This window comes from Misgurnus anguillicaudatus, chromosome 22 (assembly GCF_027580225.2).
Source record: "Misgurnus anguillicaudatus chromosome 22, ASM2758022v2, whole genome shotgun sequence".
Taxonomy (NCBI): Eukaryota; Metazoa; Chordata; class Actinopteri; order Cypriniformes; family Cobitidae; genus Misgurnus; species Misgurnus anguillicaudatus.
Genome location: NC_073358.2, coordinates 27,517,465 through 27,545,255, shown reverse-complemented (window position 1 = coordinate 27,545,255; position 27,791 = coordinate 27,517,465). Strand labels below are relative to the sequence as shown.

General features: G+C 36.0%; 2 protein-coding genes across 4 annotated transcripts in view; one reads left to right on the top strand and one right to left on the bottom strand.

The window, feature by feature from the left end:
- myo1ca (myosin Ic, paralog a) overlaps window positions 1–19,794 on the top strand; it is a 33,443-nt gene extending 13,649 nt beyond the window's left edge. For all 3 annotated transcript variants that reach the window (XM_073861210.1, XM_073861209.1, XM_073861208.1), the window contains 31 exons: window positions 5,344–5,502; window positions 6,443–6,558; window positions 7,052–7,250; window positions 7,587–7,667; window positions 7,823–8,005; window positions 9,343–9,441; window positions 9,525–9,638; window positions 10,884–10,955; window positions 11,231–11,350; window positions 11,504–11,591; window positions 11,714–11,814; window positions 12,944–13,024; window positions 13,111–13,202; window positions 13,283–13,377; window positions 13,473–13,519; window positions 13,592–13,672; window positions 13,835–13,940; window positions 14,069–14,186; window positions 14,290–14,403; window positions 14,517–14,593; window positions 14,751–14,819; window positions 15,343–15,427; window positions 16,061–16,220; window positions 16,560–16,643; window positions 16,725–16,818; window positions 16,917–16,975; window positions 17,161–17,296; window positions 18,479–18,549; window positions 18,654–18,751; window positions 18,907–19,006; window positions 19,583–19,794. In XM_073861210.1, coding sequence (XP_073717311.1) covers window positions 5,377–5,502; window positions 6,443–6,558; window positions 7,052–7,250; window positions 7,587–7,667; window positions 7,823–8,005; window positions 9,343–9,441; window positions 9,525–9,638; window positions 10,884–10,955; window positions 11,231–11,350; window positions 11,504–11,591; window positions 11,714–11,814; window positions 12,944–13,024; window positions 13,111–13,202; window positions 13,283–13,377; window positions 13,473–13,519; window positions 13,592–13,672; window positions 13,835–13,940; window positions 14,069–14,186; window positions 14,290–14,403; window positions 14,517–14,593; window positions 14,751–14,819; window positions 15,343–15,427; window positions 16,061–16,220; window positions 16,560–16,643; window positions 16,725–16,818; window positions 16,917–16,975; window positions 17,161–17,296; window positions 18,479–18,549; window positions 18,654–18,751; window positions 18,907–19,006; window positions 19,583–19,603 — 3,087 coding nt within the window. In that variant the 5' untranslated portion in view covers window positions 5,344–5,376 and the 3' untranslated portion in view covers window positions 19,604–19,794. The remainder of the gene's footprint in view (window positions 1–5,343; window positions 5,503–6,442; window positions 6,559–7,051; window positions 7,251–7,586; window positions 7,668–7,822; window positions 8,006–9,342; window positions 9,442–9,524; window positions 9,639–10,883; window positions 10,956–11,230; window positions 11,351–11,503; window positions 11,592–11,713; window positions 11,815–12,943; window positions 13,025–13,110; window positions 13,203–13,282; window positions 13,378–13,472; window positions 13,520–13,591; window positions 13,673–13,834; window positions 13,941–14,068; window positions 14,187–14,289; window positions 14,404–14,516; window positions 14,594–14,750; window positions 14,820–15,342; window positions 15,428–16,060; window positions 16,221–16,559; window positions 16,644–16,724; window positions 16,819–16,916; window positions 16,976–17,160; window positions 17,297–18,478; window positions 18,550–18,653; window positions 18,752–18,906; window positions 19,007–19,582) is intronic.
- Window positions 19,795–20,489: 695 nt separating this feature from the next.
- On the bottom strand, window positions 20,490–24,046 carry LOC129440416 (uncharacterized). Its single transcript, XM_055199777.2, has 5 exons — window positions 23,890–24,046; window positions 23,312–23,473; window positions 23,077–23,178; window positions 21,837–22,046; window positions 20,490–21,332 (listed from the first exon to the last, which is right to left on the bottom strand). The coding sequence occupies exons 2-5, from the start codon at window positions 23,471–23,473 to the stop codon at window positions 20,892–20,894; spliced, it is 915 nt and encodes a 304-aa protein (XP_055055752.2). The 5' UTR covers window positions 23,890–24,046; the 3' UTR covers window positions 20,490–20,891.
- Between the last annotated feature and the right edge of the window lie 3,745 nt (window positions 24,047–27,791).

Sequence of the window (27,791 nt, the reverse complement as noted above, 5' to 3'; positions counted from 1 at the left end):
TTAAGCGCACACACAAAGCATAATATGATTTTTAGCAGTCATTAAATTGTAATCTAGTTGTTAGTTACCTGAACCGGGCGGCGCCGATTTAGGATATTTACTTACCTTCAAAATCTTCCCTTTATCCGCTTTGGTGAAATTGTCCAAAACAAATTGTTCATAAATCCCCAAAAGTCCAAGGAAATGGAATATCCAAGCCTTTTAATCCAAAACAATTTGTTCATCTCACAATTTTGACGTTTCTGACCGAATTACGATATAAATACTGTATACAATTAGTTCACTAATGGACATTCATTCGAATCTCACTTTTCATTCACGATTTATATTGAATATATTCGGATGTCACGTTTATTGTGCAACATCTAAGGAACAAATACGCCCCCTTGTGGAATTTCAGCCGTTCCATAAGAGGCTACAGGGACAGTAAGTAGAGTTTTAAGTAATTTTTTATCAAAATCAATGTATTTATTCATAAATATGTCCTTGTTGGTGTCAAATGACCTCTGCCAGTGATCTGACTTTTCTTTGTAAGCTTAGAATTTCTTTTCCTTACTTTGACTTTTACATTGAATGGGTAAGTCCAAGGAGGCTTCCATGTTGTTCTGCCATATTGATAAACTATAATAGCAGATAGGGACAAAAAGCACTAGCCTACCAACGCGTTTCCACAACGAGTTTTCATTCAGAAGACGTGAACCAACTGAAACGGACAAGGAGATCGGTGATTACATAACGGCTACCTTAGTTGCAACACGCATTTGGAAAAGCGAGGTGCTAGAGAGCACTATTTGGTTGAATGCAAAATAAAATTTCACCACTAGATGGGGGTAAATCCTACCTATTGTCCCTTTAATTAATTAGATGTAAAGAAACAATGTACTGCATTTAACTGAACGTATTAACATAGAATTACACAGTCAAAAATGGAGATGGCAGAGCAGAGATTGACATTTTTGCGATGGAAATATGCATTTTCTGAATGCAGAACGTCTCAGTCATGAAAAACACCTGCAAAGTAAAAAAAGTAACACAAAAGTAACTTAAAAGTAATGTAAGCATTACTTTCCATGAAAAGTAACTAAGTAACGCAATTAGTTCCTTTATTGGGGAGTAACTTATTTGTAATGCATTACTTTTAAAAGTAACTTTCCCCAACACTGGTGGTGACGTATATCTGAGTGAAACTGGCTTCACTCAAGGCAGGACTGGACTTGAATTCGTCCAATCAAGAACTGTTTGAAGTTGGGTTGTGTTGCTAATTGCTAATCGCTGCGATCTTTTCCCAGACCCCACCCAACTGCCATACCATGTGACCGGAAGTAAAGAGAGATCGTTTTGAGGAGGGGAGGAGATCTTTTGCTAAACATCAGAACTATAGTCTTTGCTCTTAATTATTGTTGTAAATAATTAAGGGGATTTGGGCTTTGTCTTACTTAATATTTTTTTCTCTCCTGCCATGACTGGAAAACATCATGTTTCTAGTCACCTTGGTATGCTAAGAAATTTTTATGTCAATATACTTCAGTTATATTTTACTCATAAAATTGTCTATGGGTGCCAATAATTGTACAGTATCAAGTGTGTTTTAGGGAAACAATTTCAATTGTTTTCTTCAATAAAACATTGTATTAGATAATTTAAAATTAATGCTCAAAAGGAAAGGTATTTATTTTAACAGCTTTCTTTGCTCATATTTGCCAAGGGTGTCTATATTCTTGTCCAAAACTTTATATACTGTTTAGACATCACAAAAAATTAGAAAGATATCAGGATATCAAATTGGAGATATTTTGCAGAACCCTTACTCTACTAAGGATGGGACGATTACCGGTTTCACGATTAACCACGATAAAATGTCTTTACAATAAGTATTATCGTTTAAAATGTAATTATAATTACAACCGTGTTTGATTACCGTGATTTTGAAAACTTGCGGTAAATTCTGTCCAGCCAGAATCAGTTTGACGCAGGCGCACACATGCAACATAGTTTTTTGCACAAGAAGGCATTTAAGGGATAATTTATTATATTCATTCACGGTAAACTTATTAGACAGATTTATTTATTTTTTTTTACCACAGAATCATTAATTTCAGGGACATGAAATATAAAATTTTCAAAAATACAACTTAAAAAAAAAAAATTTTCAGTGTGTGTATCAGTTCTTTTTGAACATTTCCATCTCATTTTAACAAAACCATGATTATACCGATAACCGTGATAACATTGGTCTTTATTTGGTCTACATTGGTTTTTATTTTGTAGTCAAGAAAGCAACATGCTTTTCTTTTTTAATTTTCCATTGGATCTATTAAATTGTGGTCATTCATTTTGTTTTTTTGACACAGCAGTTTTTTGGCTTACATTATGCAATTATCTACTACCACCACCCTCATTACTGAGCAGTATTTTTTATTTTTTGCAATTTAAAATAAATAACAACTGAAAAACATATAACAGTTTACACATAATAACAAATTACTATTGGTGTACAACAAAACAAATATCAAAAGTAAATATTAACTCCTTCCCCGCCATTGACGAGATATCTCGTCAATCAAGAGAAAACGCTTCCCCGCCAATGACGAGTATTTCCGTCTTTCCGCAATACCGCTATTATCTACTAGGTGACGCCCTTTCGCAACTTTTTAAAACCGGAAGTATTGCCCTATGGCAAGCTGCTGCATGTCCGTGTCTGTTTTAAAGATCGCTCTGAATGGGATCTCTATGAAAAGTCCTTCAGGATGATGTCAGTTATACTCATGGACAGCACTTTGGTCTATTTTAATGGTTTTGAAAGTGCTTTATAAATAAAAGTTGAGTTGAGTGAGTTGAGTTTTAACGCTGCTAACAATATCTATATAGCCTACTGTCTACAAACATTAATAATATTAACATAACTATACATCGTTTAAAAGGTCTATGGGTTTAGCATCAGTGTATGGTCTCTGTTTTGAGATACAGATGCTCTAGCATTATAAATGTAGTATTTTGTTACAGAAGTCCAGATGACAACATGCAAAATATAAACAGGACTCCTTACCTTTGTGTTGATCTAACGATCGCGAATCAAATCCAGTCTGTTTCAGATGTGTGAATAACTCTTTAAAACCACCTTATAGAATGACCATTTTTGTCCACAAATGCGTATAATCCGTGAAATCTAGATCTATTGTCCTGTTTACATCAAATTTCGCATGAACGTCTTGTACTAGACTATAATATACAATCTGAGGACTATTAACGTCTTACATTGTATATGAGATTACATTCATGTTCAAGCCCGCGTTCACACTTTGTTTTAAAAAGTAGGCGGGAGTATAATACATAATATCCAAACAGCGCTGTCAAATATCGTGACTTCATCTGGCTCGCTTGTTCCTCCAATGACTTCATGGAAAATTTTGATAGACAGAATGTGTAGCCAGTAGACAACGAATCCAACGATCTTTGTGTGACGTTTTATTTCCTGGTGTGGAAACGCATTTTATACGCTAACCTAAGGATAAATAATAATAAGAACGAACGTGTATGCATGTAAACTAAAGACTTTTATTTTGGGGTTGACTGGCACTTAGAAAAGGCACTAGTCTTACAAAAACCCTTGCAAGAACCTCATTTTTGGGCCTATTGACTTCAAACGTGAAACATAACTTCTTCAGACTTTGGCATCATTTTTAGTATTAAAAAAGATGTTATGCAAAATTGTTTTTATTACAATGTACTTCAGCCTCTCTAACTTTTTAAATTTTATCTTAAAATAATTTTGAAACCTGGAAAATGAAGCTCAACGTGTCTTCTTTATGATTATACTCTAAATGGTTTAGTAAAAACATCCCTTTTAAGTGAAAGTAGGTCTTTTCATGGTTTGGGCCAGAGTGGGGGTGCTTTTCAAGAGGTTAAGTGCCATAAACGGGTCCCCAGTGCTTCTGGGGAGAGAGAGAGAGAGAGAGAGAGAGAGAGAGAGAGAGAGAGAGAAATAATTGACAACACAATTGAGTTTCAATTTCAACAAACCACCATAATTGTGATCAGTGTTTGCATTTCCTCAGCTCATTTGCATTTTAAAGGACACACCCAAAAACGGCACATTTTTGCTCACACCTACAAAGTGGCAATTTTAAGATCTTATAATAATTTATATGTGATGTATTTTGAGCTAAAACTTCACATACATATTCTGGGGATACCAAAGTTTTTTAAGTTTTTTTCTTAAAAAATCTCATAATATGGGGTGCAGTGAGGACACATACAGTATAACAAATAACTTTTCAATAGGGTCTGGACTGGAGGTAGAAAAATGCTAGTGTTGTAAACTTTGTTAATGGTTTTTGGAATTCTTGAGTGCGGACGGCACAATGAAAGTGGAAATTATTTTGGGAACGGATTTTTGTATCTATTACTGGAGCTTGTTTGTGCATCCTTGTGTGTAGTAGCCTACAGATTAAATCACTATACACATGTTTAGAGAACAATAGATTAAGAATGGCAAACGATTTAAATGCAGGTGTGTGGTGAGACCAGCGAGTCATTCAAATCTTGTTATTTAAGGATCTGTTATCACTAATTCATTGGAAAATAATCTTTGAAACAACAGTGGAGAAAAGCCAAGGAAAGTGAAAATCTCACAAGAACTTTTTACATCCAAGCATAATATAGTTCAAGAATAAGATTCAACAGGTGACCTTCCTGCCTTTCATTCTAAAACACACAAACAGACTCTCTTTCCCTGCTGGACCCACACCAAAAACCCACTTCCTCAAACACTTCTTGTAGGATTTTCCACTGGATCCGCAAGCACAGATCAGTTGCTGGCCATATCAACACTCACCCTGAAAAACAGGCACCAGCGCGTGCACGCTTGTGTGTGTGTGTGTGTGTGTGTGTGTGTGTTTGTCAGGAAACCTATCCCAAGTTATTCTATAGCATCCTTTCTTAGTAGATTTGCATGTTTGTTATGTCTCTGTTAATGTTTACTTGTAAGCAGGCAGGCCCATAGGGACTTTTTCCCCTTTTCTGCAATGAAGTACAACAGCTATGTAATATAGCAAAATGGATATTAAAATAGAGCTTTAAAAGAAACCGTTATCTAGTACCCAGATGATTTAGTAAACAAACATGCAAGGGGCGGGGCACATGTTGAACATTGAATGATAGACATTCCAGTACTCTGGAAGTCTGCCAAAATTTTTGCAGAGTTTTGTAAGAGTGTAGATTATGGGCCTGTTTGTAAGTCTACATACACACACACACTCTCAGTTCCTTCAATGTGGTAATGCTCTATATGGATTTTTGCAGGAGTGTTTTTGTTACTCTTTGTTCCTCTCTCTCTATGTCTAGGAGGTTGGTGTAGAGGGTGGGGTGAGGTTAGTGATGGAGAGCTCCCTCTCAGCAAGAGACCGGGTCGGTGTCCAAGACTTTCTGCTCTTGGAGAACCACAACAGTGAAGCTGCATTTATTGAAAACCTGCGCCGGCGGTACAGAGAGGGCCTCATATATGTAAGAAACATGCACTGTATAGAAATATTATTGCTCAGTGTATCAAAGGACTTTATTAAGTTCCCAGTTATGTTTCCTTTAAGTATCAACTTTGTTTCGGATGTTGCTCCTATTATAAATATAAAGACACAAAATGACATATATACCTTAAGTACAGTATACATTTATCTCAGAGAAACACTTCAAATTGGAAACTTGTTCATTGTTTCAATCTGATTATACAGGGCATGACTGGTTGTTCAATATATAATGCAAACATAATTTACTTAAAGGGACACTCCACTTTTTTGAAAATATGCTCATTTTTCAGCTCCCCTAGAGTTAAACATTTGATTTGTAACATTTTGGAATCCATTCAGCTGATCTCTGGGTCTGGCGGTACCACTGTTAGCATAGCTTAGCATAATCCATTGAATCTGATTAGACCATTAGCATCGCGCTAAATAATAAACAAATAGTTTTGATATTTTTCCTATTTTAAACTTGACTCTTCTGTAGTATACTAAGATGATATTATGCAGTGCCTGAAAATAGTCATGCCATTGAAAGTAACCAAGGGGACTCTTTCAGGGTGCTGTGTAATATCATTGCGCCTGCTGCAGCCATGTTATGGCAGCAAAGTCCTTGATTATTACGCCAGAATGAGAGTATAGTTCTTAGCCATATCGGCCTAGAAAATCACAATTTTTAATTTCCCATCGGAAAACAAGAGTCAAGTTTTAAATAGTAAAAATAGCGAAACATTGAATGCGATGCTAATGGTCTAATCAGATTCAAAGGATTATGCTAAGCTATCCTGTAAGTGGTACCGCCAGACCCGGAGATCGGCTGAATGGATTCCAAAACTGTAAAAATCAAATATTTTTCTCTTTTTTCCCTTTACTTTCTCTCTCTCCCTCCCTCTCTCTCTCTCTGTCTCTCTCTCTGTGTTTTTTATAAGACATATATTGGGTCAGTGCTGGTGTCAGTGAATCCTTACAGAGAACTGGAGATTTACTCCAAACAAAACATGGAGCGGCACAGAGGAGTCAACTTCTATGAGATCTCACCTCACATGTGAGTGTTAAGTGTGTGTGTGTGTGTGTGTGTGTGTGTGTGTGTGTGTGTGTTTATGTGTGCCATAGTCGTGAGAATCCCTGAGAACATTCCGTCAATTCTCCCGGTATGACTCACTTTCCTGGAGATTCCGGAGATTGAACCATACACACAACTTTCCACTTACACACATTCACACAAACTCATACACACACCTATAGTACACACTGTCAAATCCTTCTCCACACCCATGCTATTCCAAGCCACTGTTTCTCTGTTACAGAATCAGTTTTATGGGTGAAAGATTCTTTTTGTATTGTAAGATCTCATTTTAGCACATAGACTCAACATAGATCTTTCTTAAATTTAATGTTTTGTGACTATAATGCAACTAAAGACTAGTACTTAAAGACTAGTACATAATGCTTTAATGCTTTGCCTGCACATCTATGCTCAAGTATTACCGGGCCATCTTTATTTATATTTGTGTTTTTGTCTTTCTGTGTGACTTCAGTTTTGCCCTGGCTGATAATACGTACCGTGCACTGCGAACCGAGAGAAGAGATCAATGTATTTTGATTTCAGGAGAGAGTGGAGCTGGAAAGACTGAGGCGTCCAAAAAGATTCTTCAGTACTACACACACATCTGTCCTACCCGTGAAAACACAAACACAATTAGAGAGAGACTGTTACAGTCCAACCCTGTTTTGGAGGTACCACATACACAAACACACTCTCATAAACAGCAACGTAGACTTCTGTTGAATAATTCTGAGCTCAGTTTTAAGAATACTGCCTAACAAAGACCAACAAACCATGCAGCATAGGGTACAATGGTGTATACAATTATGCACATATCTATAATTCTGGTATGTTATTGGTTTGTTTTCTGCTTGATTTAAGAAGTTTCTGCTATTGTTTCCTCCTTCTCCATTCCCATTCTCCATTCATTTCTGTTTGCTGTTGTTGTAGGAATAGTATGCTATTCCTTATTAAGAATAAGTGCAAAAGCACAGCATGGTAATTTTCAGTTTTGCTCTTTTACACAGGCTTTTGGGAATGCTAAAACTCTTCGCAATGACAATTCAAGTCGATTTGGGAAATATATGGACATTCAGTTTGACTATAAGGTAAATGTGAGCCAACCATTTAAGTCCACTGGTTTCATTTTTGATGCTCTGGTTGGAAACTTCAGAAAGGTCTAGGTGATGATAGATTCTTTAGGCAACAAAGATCCCCCTTGCAGTCTTTCAAATAACCGTGTTTTTGCCTCTGCTTTGTACAGGGGGCTCCAATCGGAGGTCACATTCTCAACTACCTGTTAGAGAAATCCCGTGTCGCCCATCAGAACCCAGGCGAGAGAAACTTTCACATCTTCTATCAGCTGCTGGAGGGTGGAGAGGACCTTTTTTTGCAAAGACTGGGTTTGGAGAAAACCAACCCCCATCATTACCATTACCTAGTTAAGGTGAGTGTATACCCAGTCTGTGAAAACCCAACAAAAGTCATTTTTTATAATTTACTGTTTTCTATAACATCATCCTACATAATGTAAAAAAAATTCTGTGAAAATATAACTTTAAAGGATTAGTCCATTTTCTTTAAAAAAAAAATCCAGATGGTTTGCTCACCACCATGTCATCCAGGGTGTTGTCTTTCTTTGTTCGGTCCAGAGGAGGTTGTGTTTTGTGGGGAAAAACATTCCAGGATTTTTTGAATTTTAATGGACTTTAATGGACCCCAACAATTAATAGTTTTAATGCAGTTTAAAAATGCAGTTTCAACAGAGTTTCAAAGGACTTTAAACGATCTCAAATGAGGCATAAGGGTCTTATCTAGCGAAACGATTGTCATTTTTGACAAGAAAAATACCACAACTTCTCGTCTATCTCCGGTCCTGTGACGCGCCAGCGCGACATCACATAATTGCTTAATGCCGTGGAAAGGTCACGTGTTACATATATGAAATGCACATTTGCGGACCATTTTAAACAATAAACTGTCACAAAAACATTAATTAGTATCATTCGATATACAACAACGTCGGAACGGTCCTCTTTCTCCACACTTGTAAACACTGGGGCGTAGTTTCACACACTCTTGACGTCATGACGTATTGTGTGAGGTCACGCTGGCGCATCACAGGACCGGAGATAGACGAGAAGTTGTGGTTTAAAATAGCATATTTTTTATTTATCTTGTCAAAAATGACAATTATTTCGCTAGAAAAGACCCTTATGCCTCGTTTGGGATCGTTTAGAGTCTTTAAAAACTCAGTTGAAACTGCAATTTTAAACTGCATTAAAACGGTTACGTGTTGGGGTCCATTAAAGTCCATTAAAATGAGAAAAATCCTGGAATGTTTTTCTCAAAAAACATAATTTCTCGACTGAACAAAGAAAGACATCAACATTTTGGATGACATGGTGGTTAGTTAATTATCTTGATTTTTTTTAAAGAAAATTGACTAATCCTTTAATATCTTTAATATAGACTGAGTAAGACCATGTCAATGAAATCTAATTTATGATGCTTCTCATAGTTAGATGATAAGACTTTAGCCTGGATTTCACATACGGGCTCACATATGTGCAAAATCCAAGGTATACATGTTTTTATCAGCATGTTTGCTTTATATCAATTCAAAATACATTTGTGCACATGTGCATTGGCCGTGTAAGTTGCATTAACAAGGAACTTGTGTAAACATAATGCTTCATATGGATAGACGAGCTGCAACTGGTATACAGATTGTATGTTGGCGTGCATGTATATAATGCAACAGATATTTTCTCTCTCTATCAGGGTAACTGTCCACGGGTGACCGCTATCAGTGATAAGAACGGCTGGAAAGTTGTGAGCAATGCACTCACTGTCATTGGCTTTAATGATGAGGAGATACAGGTGCACACACACATAGGACATTCACAGCTACAGACCTTCTAATGTATAAGTACACACACTCACGTAGCCCCTCCTCTCTGCAGGAACTGATGGAGATAGTGGCCAGTGTGTTACACCTGGGTAACACACAGTTTGGTGAGGATGAAGATGGCGAGACACATGTCACCACTGAACCTCAACTCAGATATCTGTCCCAGGTGAATAATTATGCTTCATTTGTGCTTGCAGCTTCCAAAGCTACAAACTATATATAATTTATACTAAGTTGTCCATTTTAACAGTTTTATTTTTTGCATAATGTAAGTCAGTTATGTAAAAGTTGCACTCTTTTTAAAGTTGTATTTTTATTTAGTTAAGTTAGTGTTAATGGTGCTATATAGCACCAAAAGTGGTTCTTTGCTCGTAATCATAGAAGAACCGTTTTTAGTGCCATATAGCACCGGTGAAGTACCTGTGTTGAACCATATGGGGGCCATATAGCACCACTATAGCACCACATATGGTTCTACATGGCACTATATGGTTCTGCACAGGTGCTTCACCGGTGCTGTGTGGCACTGGGAATGGTTCTTCTATGGTTGCGAGCAAAGAACCACTTTTGGTGCTATTTAGCACCGTGTGTTTTTAGAGTGTATTACAACAACTATTGGCAATTAAGCATGTAACAGAAGTGAGTTAAAGGGATAAATCACCCAAAAATGAAAATTCTTACACCATTTATTAACTCTCATGTTGTTAAAAACCTGTATAAATTTTGTTGTTTTGACAAACACAAAGGAAAATATTTTGAGAAATGTTTGTAACCAAACCGTTCGTGGACCCCATTTACTTCCATAGTATAAATTTTTCCTACTATAGAAGTGAATGCGATCCACGAATGGTTTGGTTACAAACATTTCTCAAAATATCTTCCTTTGTGTTTGTCAAAACAACAAAATGTATACAGGTTTGTAACAACATGAGAGTGAGTAAATGATGAAAGAATTTTCATTTTGAGTGAACTATCCCTTTAAAATCTTTTCTCTGTCATTATAAAAACATTATGGGAATTAGATTTCAGTCTCATTAAAGTCACTCATTAAGGTCTCCGGTTTGTTATAATGGGAGCTAAATGTTCTGTGTGATTGTTCAGGATGGGTACTTTTCCAATCTTGGTTAAATATGATCTCAGTTGGGTACCAGTGTATTGTGTTATGCCTTTGCCATATAGGCCTACCATGTCATGCTCAAGGGTGTAGATTTGATTTAAAACATTGGGGAGGTTGAATGTCATCTGCTCATGTTTATATGAATCATTGGATAAATATGAGGGGAGTAGTTTTGAGTGTTGCAGGGGGTTACCTCCCACTGTCCCCAAAAGAAACTATGCCACTGGTCATGCTTGATGGCCAACATGCACCCATAGACACAAGTAATGCATCTTATTTTGTTTCTGTCAACAGCTGTTGGGTGTGGATGGGTCAGTTCTGAAAGAAGCTCTTACTCATAGGAAAATGGTTGCCAAAGGGGAGGAGGTAATATCCTATCTCTTTGTGTCTGTTTCTCTCTCTTTCAACTTTTAAGATACTTTATGTTGGGTAATTTTTATGGTTTACTCAATCTGCATGCATTCAGTCCATTAGGTACGCTTGTGGTTTATATAGTGACCCGGTCTGTGAAAACACAGCTGAAGTTATTAAATATATAAATTATATAACTTACTGATTTCTACATTAAATCATCCTACATGATGTAAAGAACATTCTGTGAAACTATAACAAAGTTAATATTGTGTGTGTGTTTATTTCAGATGATCAGTCCCTTGAGTTTAGAACAGGCTATCTCTGCTCGTGACTCTCTGGCCAAAGCCATATATGGTCGTGCCTTTACCTGGCTTGTCCAAAAGTTGAATCGATCATTGGCCTTTAAGGTGCGATTTTGGTTGATATAAGGCTTTATTGAAATGATCTTTTTGTAAATATCATCATGAATGCATGAACAGGAGCTTAGTTTGCTTTTTGTGAGTTTGCTGTGCCCTCTAGTGGGCATATTGAAGATGATTTTCATGTGTGTTTGTTTTAAGGATGAGGTCTACTACACCAGCAGATGTTCTTCTGTTATTGGTTTGCTAGACATATATGGATTTGAGGTCTTTCAACACAACAGTTTTGTCTGATTTATTTAAATAATCATTGTGCATAGGATTACATTTAAAGAAAATACGTGTAGTATATCATAAGAATGAAAGAAAAGAAAATGCATCGCTAAAGTCATTCATGTCTTTCTAGTTTTGAGCAGTTCTGTATTAATTACTGCAACGAGAAGCTTCAGCAGTTGTTTATTGAACTCACACTGAAGAGCGAACAGGAAGAATATGAAGCTGAAGGGATCGTGGTGAGTGTGTACTAGCAAACAATGTGTTTTATATCTGTTACTGTACATGAGACACATCACATTGTTTAAATTTTTCACTTTCGTTTGTATTCGTTTTTACTATTACAGTAGGCAGGATATTTTTTTTTAGGTTTCGTGTTTTAAGGCTGCCAAAATGATCCCAGACAACAGCAGATGACTCCGGGCCGGATCCGCGCCAAAGTCAGCAGCTGGTGCGGATACGGCCCGGAGTCGTCTGCTGGGATGGGTCTCTTGATATCCCAACTAAACTATAATATTTTAATTGATCTCCTTCTTGCAAAAGAAAATTATATAAAAATGTTTATAAGATTATATGTGTTGTGTGTATGTGTTTACACATCTGCAAAATAGAGCGAAAGGGTGAACGGGAAGTATTCTGTTACATATCTCTGTGCATGGATACACTGTTGTAGGGAGTAAACTGATACTTCTCATTCAGGTGATACTTTATATCCAAAGCAACTTACATTTCAGTAACCCTCAAGCCATTAGGTCATAATAATATTCAAACCAGTAAAACTCATTTCTTACGGTTAATGAAGCCTTTAAAAGACACTTTAAAGTTTTTAACGGAAGTGTCTGGAGGTGAAAATATTAAATAATATTTTTTATAGCAGTTAAAATTTATTGTAATAAGTAAAAAAATAATGCAATATAGTATTATTTTATATATATATATATATATATATATATATATATATATATATATATATAAAATTATTAAAAAATGAAGTTTGTGTTGGTTTGCTGTGAGATTTGCTGCATACTCTTATGCTCATTATTTTTGCTGCTAAAAGGTTTTTAAATATGAAAACTACATTCTTAGACTTTTCAAACAATATTTAGTTTGTTGTGATAGATTAACATTCACATTAAAAATATTGAAGTAAACTCGGGTGCCAGTTAACGGGTTAAAAAACAAATGGGACATAATTTGGTCGTGTGGACTTCACAGAGAAACACAATAACTGCACTTATTGGGATTAATAATCCTAATAAATAAAATGTTATTTTAACCATATACCATTCTGAAATTAAACTAATTATATGTGTACTGCACATGTATGTTACTTTTATGTAAAAATTGCATTTTTTATTTTCTGCCCAGTGGGAGAGAGTGGAATATTTCAACAACAAAATCATCTGTGACCTGGTGGAGGAGAAACATAAAGGCATCATTGCCATTCTGGTCTGTTTGTGTCTTTATATGCAGAACGTTTAGCTTTTCTGTTCATCAGTAAAACAGATCTCAATTCAATAATGTGTTTAAATCAGGACGAGGAGTGCTTAAGAAGAGGAGACGCCAGTGACATCACTTTTCTGGAAAAACTAGAGGACACACTGGGAGGCCATGCCCATTTTGTCACGTAAGACTTTTTTGTTTGTGAAAATGTTGTTTAATATATAAGATGCTATTGAAATGTTTTTGATCAATTTCATGTTTCAGTCATAAAATAGCTAATGGAAAGGTTCGCAAGGCAATTGGTCGGGAGGAATTTAGGCTGGCTCACTATGCTGGAGAGGTCAACTACAATGTCCATGGTAAGGAGAGAATGTCTGTCCAGTTTTCCAGTTGTCCAGTTTCCCATCCATATGTCTTGTGCTCAATGCGGGTTTTGCTTGTTTATTATTTTCAGGTTTTCTGGACAAAAATAATGACCTGCTTTACAGACACCTAAAAGAGGTAAAGAGTGTGTTTACAGTGTGAGTGTGACGAATGTTTATATGTTACTAAACCGTGTGTGTCTTACTGCAGGTGATGTGTCAATCAAAGAAACACATTGTGAGTCAGTGTTTCCATGCAGAAGAATTGATGGACCAGAGAAGACCAGAGACGGTTAGATGAACACAAACACACACACTTATGTTGGTTCAGCTATCATTATGGGGACTTTTCATATGCTTAATGCTTTTTATATTGAGCTTATGATATTTTCTATCCCCAAAGTCCAGTTACCCTATCCCAAGACTTTTACTAATCTGGTTGTCTTTTGCTCAGGCTGTCACACAGTTTAAGCTCAGTTTGGCCAAACTGATGGAGATTCTGATGTCTAAGGAACCATCATACGTTCGTTGTATAAAACCCAATGATGCTAAACAGCCAGGTAGGAATATATACAGTATCATATGTGTTCAGGTTTAGTGCCACTAATTGAACAGAAAATAAAATTTTCCAAAAAAATTAAAAATGAATTTTTTTATGCATCTTGTGCCTTTTTCTGATTTTTTTCAGGTAGGTTTGATGAGGTATTGGTCAGGCATCAGGTGAAGTATTTGGGTTTGATGGAGAATCTAAGAGTGAGGAGAGCTGGATTTGCATACAGACGAAACTATGAGGCATTCTTAGACAGGTTGGTCTCTATCTTACACACACATATGCATAGATATTTCACCAATAACGGGTAACGGTTTTTGCAATGTACAATTTTTATGTGTATGTATGTGCATACACAGGTATAAGCCTCTGTGTCCGGATACTTGGCCAAACTGGAATGGGAAACTGTCAGAAGGTGTTGCCACTCTGGTCAAACATCTCAACTACAAACCTGAGGAATACAAACTGGGCAGGTGAGACAATTATTCAGAAGTACAGACAATATAATGTGTTGAATTTCAATATATTAAGAAGAATATTGTTGGAAAGTACTATCAGATGTTAGTTAGTTTGTCTTTGTGTTTAGGTCCAAGATCTTTATCCGCTTCCCAAGGACTTTGTTTGTGACTGAGGATGCACTTGAGGCCCGGAAGCCATCCATTGGTAAGAAGAAACGACGATTATAAATAAGGGGAAAATCATTTGTTAGTTTACAGTATTGCAATTTTTGTGTGATAAGTGTGATAATGTTTTAGATTTTTGTATGATGAATGTGGTGTATTATTATTCAATTATTAAAGGTTTATAATTGTATTTTTAGCCGTTACTCTGCAGACGTCTTGGCGGGGCTACAGAGAGCGAGCCAAGTATCATTGTATTCGACATGCAGGTAGAATAGACACAAAAACAGAGCAAACACAACACAGACAGGTGGACATATTATGAAAATCTTGACCTTGTTCCAGGTTTAAGTGCTATAATTGGGTCCCCAGTGCTTTTATCAACCTAGAAAATGTGATAAAGAACAACCCAGTAACTTAATTTTGGTAAACCATTCTCTGCAAGCACGTGAAAAATAGGTCATTGAAATTTGGCTCCCCTTATGATGTCAGAAGGGGATAATACCACCCCTTAATCTGCACTATGCAACCACGACACTGCCTTTTAGTGCAGAGTTCAGCTCATTTGCATTTAAAAGGCACATTTTTGCTCACATCTACAAAGTGGCAGTTTTAACATGTTATAATAAATTATCCATATGGTATTTGAAGCTAAAACTTCACATACGTACTCCAAAGATTTATTTTACATCTTAAAAAAGTCTTGTGAAATGTCCCCTTTAATGCATTAATGTGTAAGCAGTCCATACGCTCTGCATGTGAAACAACCTATCTGTTTGTCTCTTTCAACAGTAATTGTTATCCAGGCATGGTGGAGAGGGGTCAAAGGTCGCAGGAAAGCCAAGCATCGTAGACAAGCAGCAGACACCATACGCAAGTATGAGTGTGTTTGTATATGTAGTGTATGTTAACAATGTCAAACGTTGTGTGAATTACTGCGGAGCCCCGCAGGGTTAATCTGTGAGCGGAAAAGGATAAGAATCTGTGACTGCTGTTTATAAACTAAAGCCATTTTCACACACCCATTCCGGAAAATACATGGAAAATGCACCCTGGATTTTTCCGGGATCGTTTGATTTTTTTTGTTCATTCACACTGCCAATGATTTGCCAGAATCTGGTGGTGAATCTTAATCTGCATGTAAATCTCTCGTTTTAAAGAGCTGAACCATAACTTTTGTTGTGATGACACACGCGTCCTCACTAGGACACGCCCATTACGGCATTGTTTCGGCTTCTTGTTCACACAGAGGGTTTTCCGGGTATCTTACCAGTTCCTCTTTCCGGCAACGATCCCAGAAGATTAACGGGACGTGTTTGCGTTCACACAGAAGCTTGTCTGGCAATTTTATGTTTTTTTTCTGGGACCAAAGGTCTGTGTGAATGGGGTTTAAGGGGATGAATTACAAAACCATAATCATGAGGGTCTTGTTTTTTTCTCCAACGTTGACCTGCGGGGCTCTGTATTACTGTGTCTCTCTTATCCATTGCAATGCTTTGTCCTCTCACAGGTTAATAAAAGGCTTTATCTTGCGCAATGAGCCTCGTTGCCCTGACAACGAGTACTTTCTGGACCATGTACGATACTCCTACTTGATGAAAGTGAGACGGAATCTGCCAAAAAGTGTGCTTGACAAGAGCTGGCCAAAGCCTCCACCTTCACTCACTGAGGTATATAGGCACAAAAGTGTAAAAAAATTCTCGAAAAAGGTTATGAGGATCATTTAGTGTAGGCATCTGATTCAGTGATGTGACATCTAACAGGTACACACAAAAAACAAGTTTTTAGATGTTAATTTTGTTCTCCAAAACTAAGGATGTTATTACCTACCTATAATTGGGGTACTAATAAAAGTCTTTGGGCTACAAACGACTTACTAGGAAAATACTCGCTCTATCACTTTTTTCTCTATCATTTTAGAAATAATGGACAAAACATATTACAATAAAAATAGGTCTGGAATATGGTACTGTACCAGGAAAACAGAAAATCTTTGTCGCCCTCTACAGGCATCTGAGCATCTTCACAGAATGTACATGCACAACCTAGTCAATGACTACTGCAGAAAAATCCAGCCTGAGTGGACGAAGCAGGTACTTTATTTATACAATGCAACGTAGACATCCTATACACATGCATAGATAAACAATTTTCTATACTTTTAATATCTGCAGTTGGAACAAAAGGTTGTTGCCAGTGCAATCTTTAGAAGCCAGAAGGACTGCTACCCTCAAAGCATTCCCAAACTTTTCGTTTCCACCAGGCTAGGTAATACCCACAGCACACATGAGTCCTTTACGATAAAACACATGCAATACACATGCAAGGTAATACTGACACCTATTGACACATCATTACTACTACAGAGCCTGAGGAAATCAATCTCAAAGTACGGCAGACTCTTGGGAATGACAACAAAGTGAAGGTACTGTAAATCTTTGTATATGCCTTTTGTGTACTCTTTTATATTTTATACAAAGTGTCATTAGTAATTACTTTTCACATTCAATGCATTTGTCATATGATATGATGCATTTGTCTTATGATTTTTATGCTTTTTTCACTTTGTGATGTGTCATTGATCTTCTTTGAACTGTCATTCTCTGTTAGTATGGTATCGCTGTCATCAAATATGATCGGCATGGTTTCCATGCACGTACTCGTCAGCTACTGCTGACCACTTCTGCTGCTGTGCTGGTGCAGGAAGCAAAAATCAAACAACGCATCGACTACAGCACATTGCTGGGTAAAGTTACTGTAATCCAGCTCAACCTCATCCCACTCTAACGTAATACTACACTGTTAGAAAAAAGTGGTCTAAATACACTCACCTAAAGGATTATTAGGAACACCATACTAATACTGTGTTTGACCCCCTTTTGCCTTCAGAACTGCCTTAATTCTACGTGGCAATAATTCAACAAGGTGCTGAAAGCGTTCTTTAAAAATGTTGGCCCATATTGATAGGATAGCATCTTGCAGTTGATGGAGATTTGTGGGATGCACATCCAGGGTATGAAGCTCCTGTTCCACCACACCCCAAAGATGCTCTATTGGGTTGAGATCTGGTGACTTTGGGGGCCATTAGTACATTTTAGTGAACTCATTGTCATGTTCAAGAAATCAATTTAAAATGTTTTGAGCTTTGTGACATGGTGCATTATCCTGCTGGAAGTAGCCATCAGAGGATGGGTACATGGTGGACATAAAGGGATGGACATGGTCAGAAACAATGCTCAGGTAGGCCGGGGCATTTAAACGATGCCCAATTGGCACTTAGGGGCCTAAAGTGTGCCAAGAAAACATCCCCCACACCATTACATCATTGCATTAATGAGAAATTGAACAGGTGTTCCTAATAATCCTTTAGGTGAGTGTATGTACCCTTTGATATACATTTTGTACCAATACAGTATGTACCTTTGAGATACCAATATGTATCTTAGAGCTACTAATGTAAACTCTTTAGGTGCAAAGCTGAACTTTTTGACTATTTTTACTTTACAATGCCTACTTTTCAAAATTTTAAAGGTGCAGTGTGTAATTTTTAAAAGAATCTCTGGCCAGAAATACTAATAATATACAAAACTATATTATTAGGGGTGTATAAAGACTTTTTTATAATGAACCGTTATGTTTTTATTACCTTAGAATAAGACATTTTTATCTGTATACACCGAGGGTCCCCTTACAAGGAAGTCGCCATTTTGTGCCGCCATGTTTCTACAGAAGCCCTTAATGGACAAACTTTTTTTACTAAGTTGTCTCCGTCAATAACATGTTTTTCGTAGCGTAGCTTCTCTATGTGTTCAAAAGCGAGGGGTGAACAGTGGACTGAGTCGTTGGTTGCAATTCCCCATCTTACCACTAGATGCCGCTAAAATGTACACACTGCACCTTTAAGCAACTGCATTATTTCTCTTTGCAGGCATCTCTGTAAGTTCTCTCAGCGATGGATTCTTTGTTTTGCACGTTCCCACAGCTGACAGTAAGCATAAGGTGAGACAAGTGTTATTGTCTGTAATTGATCCGGTGTGGATCTGGTCCGGAGTCGTTTTCTGTCTGTGCTGTAACCTTTAACCTTTTGGCCTTTTGACATCCAGGGTGACCTTGTGCTGCAATGTGATCACGTGATCGAGGCCGTCACCAAACTGGCTATCATGGCAGACAAGATGCACCATGTTAACATCAGTCAGGACAGGTGTGTGTTTATGTGCACTATACAATGTCCAGTTGTACAATTCCTTGATTTATTTAATAAATTGTATCTCTAATTATTAATTTATAGTATTTTTTCCATATATTTTCCTACAACCAACGGGTTTAAAGCTTAAAATTGCATTTATTGCCTTCCAGTATCAAGTTTGCTATAGCGAGGGGAAAGGAGGGAGTGATACATTTCACCCTTGGTCAGGTGCTGCGTGTGATAAAGATCAGGAAGGGGCACCTGTCTGTGGTGAGCTACACACACACACACACGCACACACACCACACACTCACTGGTTTCCATGTTTTGTGGGGACATTCCATAGACATAATGGTTTTTATACCGTACAAACTGTATATTCTATTCCCTAACCCCAACCATCACAGAAAACTCTCTTGTACCTTAGATTTTCAATAAACATTATTCTGTTTGATTTATAAGCATGTTTCCTCAGGGTCCCCTCAAAATGTCCCTATGAGGTCACAAATTTACTGGTATTGGTCCCCACAATGTGATGATTACCAGGTACACACACACTCATACACACATGCATGCAAGCGCATGCAAGCACACGCAAACAAAAACAAAAACAAAACTGGGGAAGTGAAATGGTTTTGGTTATGTAGTGAGGTTGCAGAAATACAAATTATGAGGTCAAAAACCAACAGGTTGATTTGGTTCAAAAAGGTTTAATTTCATTTTAATATTCATTCATTTTTACATGTATGCAGTTGATTTTTAATGCTAAACAGTTTATTTAGCAAAACTGTTTGCATGCAGACACACTAATCCTTACTATGTAATATCTGCTTCCTCTTTTTTCAGACCGCACCTCAGATGTCATAATCAGCCAATGAGATCAGCAGGATGGATCATTGTCATTTCAGTCAATAGCCAATCACTAAAAAAGCCAGATTATGCGTTTTATGCTAAATGTCAAGCCACACATCAGCAAATGTTTATTAAGCATTTTTGTTTGATCACTTCTTGGAATACTGAGGTTGCATTTACAATATATATAATGATGACTTTGTAAATGAATTGATGAGTCATATTTTCTTTTTACTAAATAATCAAATGAGATATGTGATACATATGTTTATTGTTATTGTCAATCTTTACTGCAAATATACTATATTATTTGAAATATTATTAGCTAGTCATCTAAAACTACAAAATATACTGCAGATGCTCATCAGATAACATAACAATTTGTCAGTGCAAAATGATCATCATTTTTAGTTTTGGAAAAAAAAACTTTTTGACGATAATAATTTGTATTGAATTCAAAGGCCCATGAGCAATATGAAGGCCTGTTACATTTGATTTATTTTCAGTTAAGTCGTCAAAGAACTAGTTGCAGCTGGTGTTTGGAAACAGATCAGTTACAACATGCATGTGACTTTGTTGAAACAAATGAGCACACACTGTAAGTGCTTCTCAATCATTTTATTAAATACATGATACAAGTTGTACAAAAAATACTTCACTGCACTTATAATAAATATTGCATGTTTAGCATACATTACACATAAATAAAATAAATAATTTAATAAATAACACAAGGTGGAAAGTACAGGGGATAGACAAAGAAAGGGAATATAAAGTTAATATCTCATCATACTCTGCTCTGATTGGCTGATTATCAGCCAAGGAGGGAAGTGGGGTGTTTGGGGAATTTTGGTTTTCGAGAATAGCTAACTTGTAATTTCTGTCAAATTTTCTAATGTAAACAAAGTTTAAATACATTTCAAACAGAGCATGAAGATAACCTGAAGTAATAAAAAACATGAAATGAACCGACTTTGTTCTTGACTTTTTCATTAATACTGTAAAACATAATACTGTGGTAAACATCCTTTTTCCTAAATATTGTGGAAAGGAAGCACAAGCTGCCTGAAATATATTCTAATACTGACATAACACTTTCCACGCATCATATTTGTCATCACAATAATCAAATAGTAGAAAAAAATAATAAATAATTAAATAATAATACAGTAATTCTCATAAATTAGGTAAACAGCGACTGTGACTCAGTTGTATGCGGATGTAAATGTTAGTGTATTCAATTACTGTATGTGTGAATGTTTGTTAAATACTTCTTTTGATTGTTGTCTCCTTGGTTTGTTTGTCAGTGTTTAGCTCGGAGTATAGTGTAATCACGTGCCAATCTGCTCAGGTACCGCTCTAGATCTCTCAGTATAACGTACCCCTTCAGATGCTGGACCCAGCGGGACGTCCCTGAGGACAGAACGTCTGTCTTCTGCTTGTCTACGGAGGGCTGGCGTCCCCTTGAATGATGGACTGTTGATGTCTGGGTGGGTTTTGTCACTGTGACACCTACAAAGGTTTCTGCAGAAAGTTTTGTGTTGGATGCGATCGAGGTTTCAGTTGATTTTACAGTGAATTGCGTGGAGCTTTGGGGAGCATCAGTGTGGGATGAGGTCTGGAGAGTGGTGCTCGCTGTGGATGTATGCGTGCTGGGAATCGGACTGGAGGTTGAAGTGGAGTATAAGGAAGAGGGCTGAGGAGATGTAGAATCAGAGTTCTGTTTGGCAGTGAGACTCTCCAGCTGAGGATAGAAACAGAGAAGCATGATTTTTAGGCTATTTTTGTTAAATGTGTTCATAGTGAAATTGAAGCCAAAGTGCAGAGCAGAGAGAAAAACGCCATGATGTTTCCTAGAAAACCTTGATAGTACAAACACGCAGTAAAATAAAAGCAGTGGTCTCTTTATAATCAGTCTAGTCTGTACTTGTTGCAATAGATCATGAAGTAGACCACATGCCAATGTGTTTGTTAGGCTACTACTAAGCTATGACAATTTTTTCTATATGCCTTACAAAATTCCCCTTGGAATTTTTGTGGATGTTCTGCTGATAGCCCCTTTGTTTTGTAACGGCAATAGCAATGATGCATGATGATTTGATCATCCGAGTTGTGAAATACTGTGAATGTTGAACAGCATACATTAAGCTTCTTCTTAAGAAGGCATGACGCTGGCTCACAGATTGCTGAAGTGGTTTCATATTTGAAAGGTGCTTATGCATCTACAGTAGCAAGCTGTGATTTGTACCTGAGTGTTGACTTGTCTCATTAGGTCCCGCAGATCTATTTGTAGAGCCATAAAGCTTTGAAATAAGGTGAACTGAGGCCTTCCACGCTTATCTCTTCTCGGTTCTTTTCTATTTCCATCCTTCTCTTTCTCTAATTGCTGCCGTTGATCTTCCAGGTGAGTCCAGAAGGTTTGAAGGTGGTGAGAGGCCAATTGCAAACGCTCAATGTCCTAAGCAAACACATTGTGTTAACAACTGTATCACCAATCTCATACAGTAAAACAAAGTGGAATTTTTTTAGTTAGAAGCATTCTGATACTTGAAATCTTAATGAAACTTTATCAAACTAACATTCTGTAAAAAATCTTAATCATGACCTTGATCAAAAAAAAAAAAAAAATTCAGGAGGATTTTAGTTTTAGTGACATAAATATGGGCCCTAAATGTTTTTGGACAAGCCTTGGACCCAATAAACATTTTCCTTCCAAAATGTTACCAATAAACTTTGTTCTAAATTAAAAGTTTAGTTAAAACTGTGCAAAAAGAATTTGCTGTAATTATGCACTGTGAAAAAATTGCTGTAATTATGCAGCTTACTGTAAAAGATAAAGACTGACAATGTTTCATGTTCATTTAACTTTGAACAAACTGTTGCCAGTAAATAACATAAATGTAAAATCTACAGTAAGTTACTGGCAGCTAGTTGCCAGTAATACCCAGAAATACTGTAATTTCTACAGATTTTTTTTTACAGTGCAGTAAAAACATTCGATTTTATTTTTAAAGAAAAAGCATATTTTATGTATTATAGAGGGAGGAATAAAGCCTTTATATATAATAGGATAAACCCTAAAAATTTTGAGAAATGTATTAATTCACCAATTATGTAAAACTAAGGCGTTATAAAATATTGGTTACACTTTAAAATAAGGTTGTTGTTAACCATTAGTTAATACATTAGCTAACATAAACGAACAATAAACAATACGTCTACATCTTTAATTAATCTTTGTTCATGTTACTTTCTGCACTTATTAATACATTTATAAAATCATAAGTTGTAACTGTTAACATAAATGAATATAACATGTTTTAACTGCACATTTACTAATACATTAATTGTGTAATACTGTAATACAACCTTATTGTAAAGTGCTACCAAAATATTGTATATAATTTATTTTTTTAAACATATTTTGAAAAAAAAATGAATTTAATGATTATTTATTTAAAAGATTAAAAAAGTAAAAGCAAACACACCTGCATTTGTATCCAGTTATTATAAGAGACAGTGACAGCCGGTAATGAGCTCAGCATTAATTCTCTGTTTTCAAAGAGCTCGTCACCAAACAGCTGTTTCTTCTGACAAAAACATAACATGAAAAATTAATAACAAGAACTGAATAATATACCAGTAGTATAGTGTAGAATCAACCATATTGATCAGTAATGCGTGTCTTGTTTTATGCTTAGTTAAAATGCAAATGTTTCTTACGTATCGGTTGAGCAATTTCTGGACATGTGTGCGGATAGCGCGCGTGAGACGCAGTGAATTGGAAAAAGACAGCGACCCCCTTTGACCACGAGGAGAGGAATGACTCTCAAACACCAGACACATCAGTAGGATGCACACAACAGGTAGACACCGGCAAAACATCTGAGAGAAATGTATGTATTCATTATCAGATCACCAATGCATAACAATGTTCAAATTTCACATGTTGTAAATCAACTAACTAATCACAGCATAGCCTATCACATTAAGGTAAAAAAAAAACAGACCTTAAATATAGCCTACTAAATACACTTAAATTTACTTTATTATAAAACATGTCGTTTGATTTCACACATGACATGAATGTTGGAAATATATACACTTTTATTAAAAAAAACAGTCTATTAAGATTGCACTTGTTGCACCTGTTTAAACCCATCTCGTTTGCTGCCAAATAGTCTAATATTAGTTTGTTAATCAATACTTAAAACATAAAATATATAAAAACGTAAACAAATCCCCTGTACAACTTCTGTTAGGCTACTCCTGTTTTGTTTTATATAAAAGATGGCGCTCACCTTGAATATTAGCACTTGATCGATCAATCGTTGTCAGTGATGTGAAGTGATGAGGTGCGATATGCGACATGTTTATATAATGATGCGTCTTTCTGTTTCGTTATGTTTCGGGAATGCCGCTTCGTTTCTTGTTTCCCCTTTATTTTGTTTCAGCCGGGTGTCATAAGTGTTTTCACTTAAGGAGTTTCAAGAAGTACAGTAGTCTTGCTGTGGGATAGCCTACTGTATTTTCATTTGCGTTATGAGAGACAAATCGATTTTCAAATACTCATTAATATTTGTTATTAATTCTTTATTAATTTTTCTGCAGTTATAGTTAATATTGTTATATAACCGCAGGAATATAGCTAAACAAAGTAGAAAAATTGACACACAAAATACAAATATCACAACTTTGCAGCTTATCCTAATTATAGAAGTTTTAGTGTCTTCCTAATGTTTACTCAACCCCCTTGAAGACCCATGGTGGAAACTCATAATAGTCCCTTTGGGGAACACCCTCTTAGCTTCCTTATAGCTAGTCTCTCTCTTTCTGACATGTCTTACTCAACTGCAGTTTTCTACATAAAAACGAAATTTCTGTTTTGCTCCAGTAAAATAAAGAACCACCTGGTGGGTACATTCATAAAAAGTACCTCCTCAAATGACGAGACCACATAATCGAAACATCTACACGCACATACATCAAACCGGTTTCTAGTTTTGATCTACAGACCTTCAATGCATTGTGGATTTGTATAATCACAGCTGTGTGGAATGTAATTTATTAATAAGTTGCTTTTATTGCAGAGGCATATGTGCTATGTACTTTTTCTAGATTTATGTCTGTTTATGAGTGTTTCTAGGCTTTTATCTTAGTTGTGTAATGCGATAATCATATGTGACTTACCAGTCTGCCAAAAAATTCTAGGTACTGAGTTGTTTTTAACCAATGGTTGGGTAAAACGGGCAAACCCAAACACTTTTGGGAATTTATACACAAAAAAAAATTGGTTAGTTCAACAAATGGTTTGGTTAATTTAAAACCAGTTAATTTAAAACCAGTGGCTGGGTTAGTCCATATTTGGGTTACAAACATCCCAGCATTTTAAGAGTTTGCATAACCATCCTCTGTTTTTTTAAACCTGTGACACACAACTATGTTTTAGCCTATATGTTCATATGATTAGGCTCTACTACACTCTAAAAAAGGGACGAGCCCAGTAGCTGGATTGAAATTATCCCAGAAAATGTTTATATTTGACCCAACAATGGGTTAAACAACCCAACAGGCGGGGCTCATCCCTTTTTGACCCAATACTGGGTTGAAAATAACACAGCTTTTCATACACAGCTAGTGTACACATGTGTGCATTAGTGAAATATGCTGCTGTTGTTTTGATGTTAATATTAAGAATTCTGAATGATCTTGCTGTGTAAGCGCTGTAGTTAAACATATTTTATTCATTATAATTTATGGATTTAGGATTTTAGGAACACAGTTTACAAACAGAAGCAAAATTAAGTGCAATCAGATCCTGGAGTGTGACCTGGAATGTTGGGTAAAACTTTACAATAAGGTTAACTACATGAGTTAATATGAACTAATAATGAACTGCACTTATACAACATTTATTAATCTTTGTTAATGTTAATTCAACAATTACTAATACTAATCTTGTTAATGTTAGTTAATGCACTGTGAACTAACATGAACAAACAACTTAAAGCTTTATTTTTTGTAACTAGCATTAACAAAGATTAATAAATACTGTAACAAATGTATTGTTCATGTTTAATACATTAACTAATGAATCTTATTGTAAAGTGTTACCGAATGTTTTTTTTTTGACACAAATGAAATTCATGTAGAAATAAAAAAATGTTAGGTTGAAAAAAAACCCTCTGTATTATTCTTGTACATTCCCAATGTCTATCAAATTACTGGGGATCACTCTCTTTCAATTTGTCTAAACTGGGATATCCGACTACTACAAAACTTTTTTCTATATCTCTCCTCTTTTGAGGGAATATCCATTATAACGCCACACGATTTCAGTCTCTGTCAAAAAATATATTAAATATGGGGCTTTGCGATTTTAGGCAATTCATATGACAAGCATTTAAAAGAAGATGGTTAACACTTATTCCACAGATGTTATGTGCAGTAATATTTGTAGAGAGTATCTAAATGGAAATCTGAGTTGCGGTATATTTGGTGATGTAAAACCACAGTTACACCACATGAGCATCACTTCGTGTTTTAATCCGAGTAGTTTTGGGTTGAGCAACACTTCCTTCCACTGCTGTTTTTCTTCCTCTCCCTTACATTTTGTTGGTCAGCTTTATTTACAATGCAGTAATGTAAAAAAAAGACGTTTCATCTCACAGAACAAATGTTTAGTTTGACTTTGGTGGTGTTTACTGTCTAAGGTAAAAAAAATGCTTTAACAACATCCATTTGCTTTGTAGTTATAATTCTTAGTAGAAATAAGTGACATTTACAACATTTCGTGGTACTGTATGTACAAATTTATGCAAAATCGAATGAGTCGTGACTTATTTTTCAAAGAATATTTTGTGTTCTTCTATAGGGGCAAAGAAATATTTATTTTCATGGAAAGTAGTTAATGTCATAAAACATTTTTTTGGTGAGAAAGAACCTAGTAGTACAGAATTTAAAACATTTCTTCTCTAATCTAATTTTACTTAGCTTTTTTACAATTTTTTTTTAAATGCTTCACATTATGTATAGATTTTTAGATTGATAAACGATAATAGCTGTGTAAGCAGTTTAAACACTTAAAGGAGTCATGTGATGTTGCTTAAAGGCCCCCTAACCTAGAAAATGCACTTTCAGTCAAATGTGTTTCTATCAGAAAATGAGTCGCCAGTGTGTGTGCGCAGAAACATCCTGTTATTATACAAATCCATTTATTCTTCTTTGTGTAATCTCATTTAAACCGCAACAGTCACAAAAAACATACTGTTGGGCCAAATGGCAATGTTCAACATCGTATAATGAAAGATCTGTGATGTATATTGAGCCAAAACTTTACAGACTTATTCTGAGGATACCAGAGACTATTTTTATATTGCTGTAAACACCTAGATTAGCGGCCCTTTAAAAAAACATTATTTTGTGTTTTTTCTTGTAATGCAATCTGTTTACGCTGTTTAAGGAAAAAAACACATTATTTTCCACATATTGTACATTATTGTTGCAATTATACACTGTAAAACCTAACAGTTAACCCAACTCAAACCATTTAAGTAAACCGGTTGCAGTAGACCATTTAAGTTTTGAAGCACATGGGTTTGGGTACTGTGAACTTGAGTCATGTGCAATTATGCACTTATATTTAGAACTTAAGTGTAGCTGCATAACTGCATATGACTCAATTTGTTTAAGTTCGCAGTACTCAAATGTATGTGTTTTAAAACTAATGCAACCGGTTCACTTAAATGGTTTGAGTTGAGTTAACTTTTACGTTTTGCAGTGTAGTTATACCCTGACGTTTTTACTACTGTTAGTTTTTGTCATTGCTTATTAGCATAAAGTTGACCTGAGTTCAATTCTCCTGGATGCTCACACTGTCCAAGAAGAGCTTTGGCGGTGCTTTCCGGACCTCGCTGGCCACTTTGAAGTATAGATATGCACTTGTCAGTGACGTAGTTATGTGGTGCCGTGTTTGAATGAGGCGTTTTAGGGTGAATGGGCCTTCACTTTAAGAAAGAATATCGTCCAAATGCCAACTATATGCACAAACAGCTTGTAACACTCCAAAGACAAACGTAAATAAAGAAATCGCATCATATGACCTTGTTAAATGTCACGGTGAGTATTTGTATGATATTTGGTACTTTTTGTAGTTTGGACATTTATTCCAAGTTCAAGGAAGTCTACCAAACCCTCTCTCATG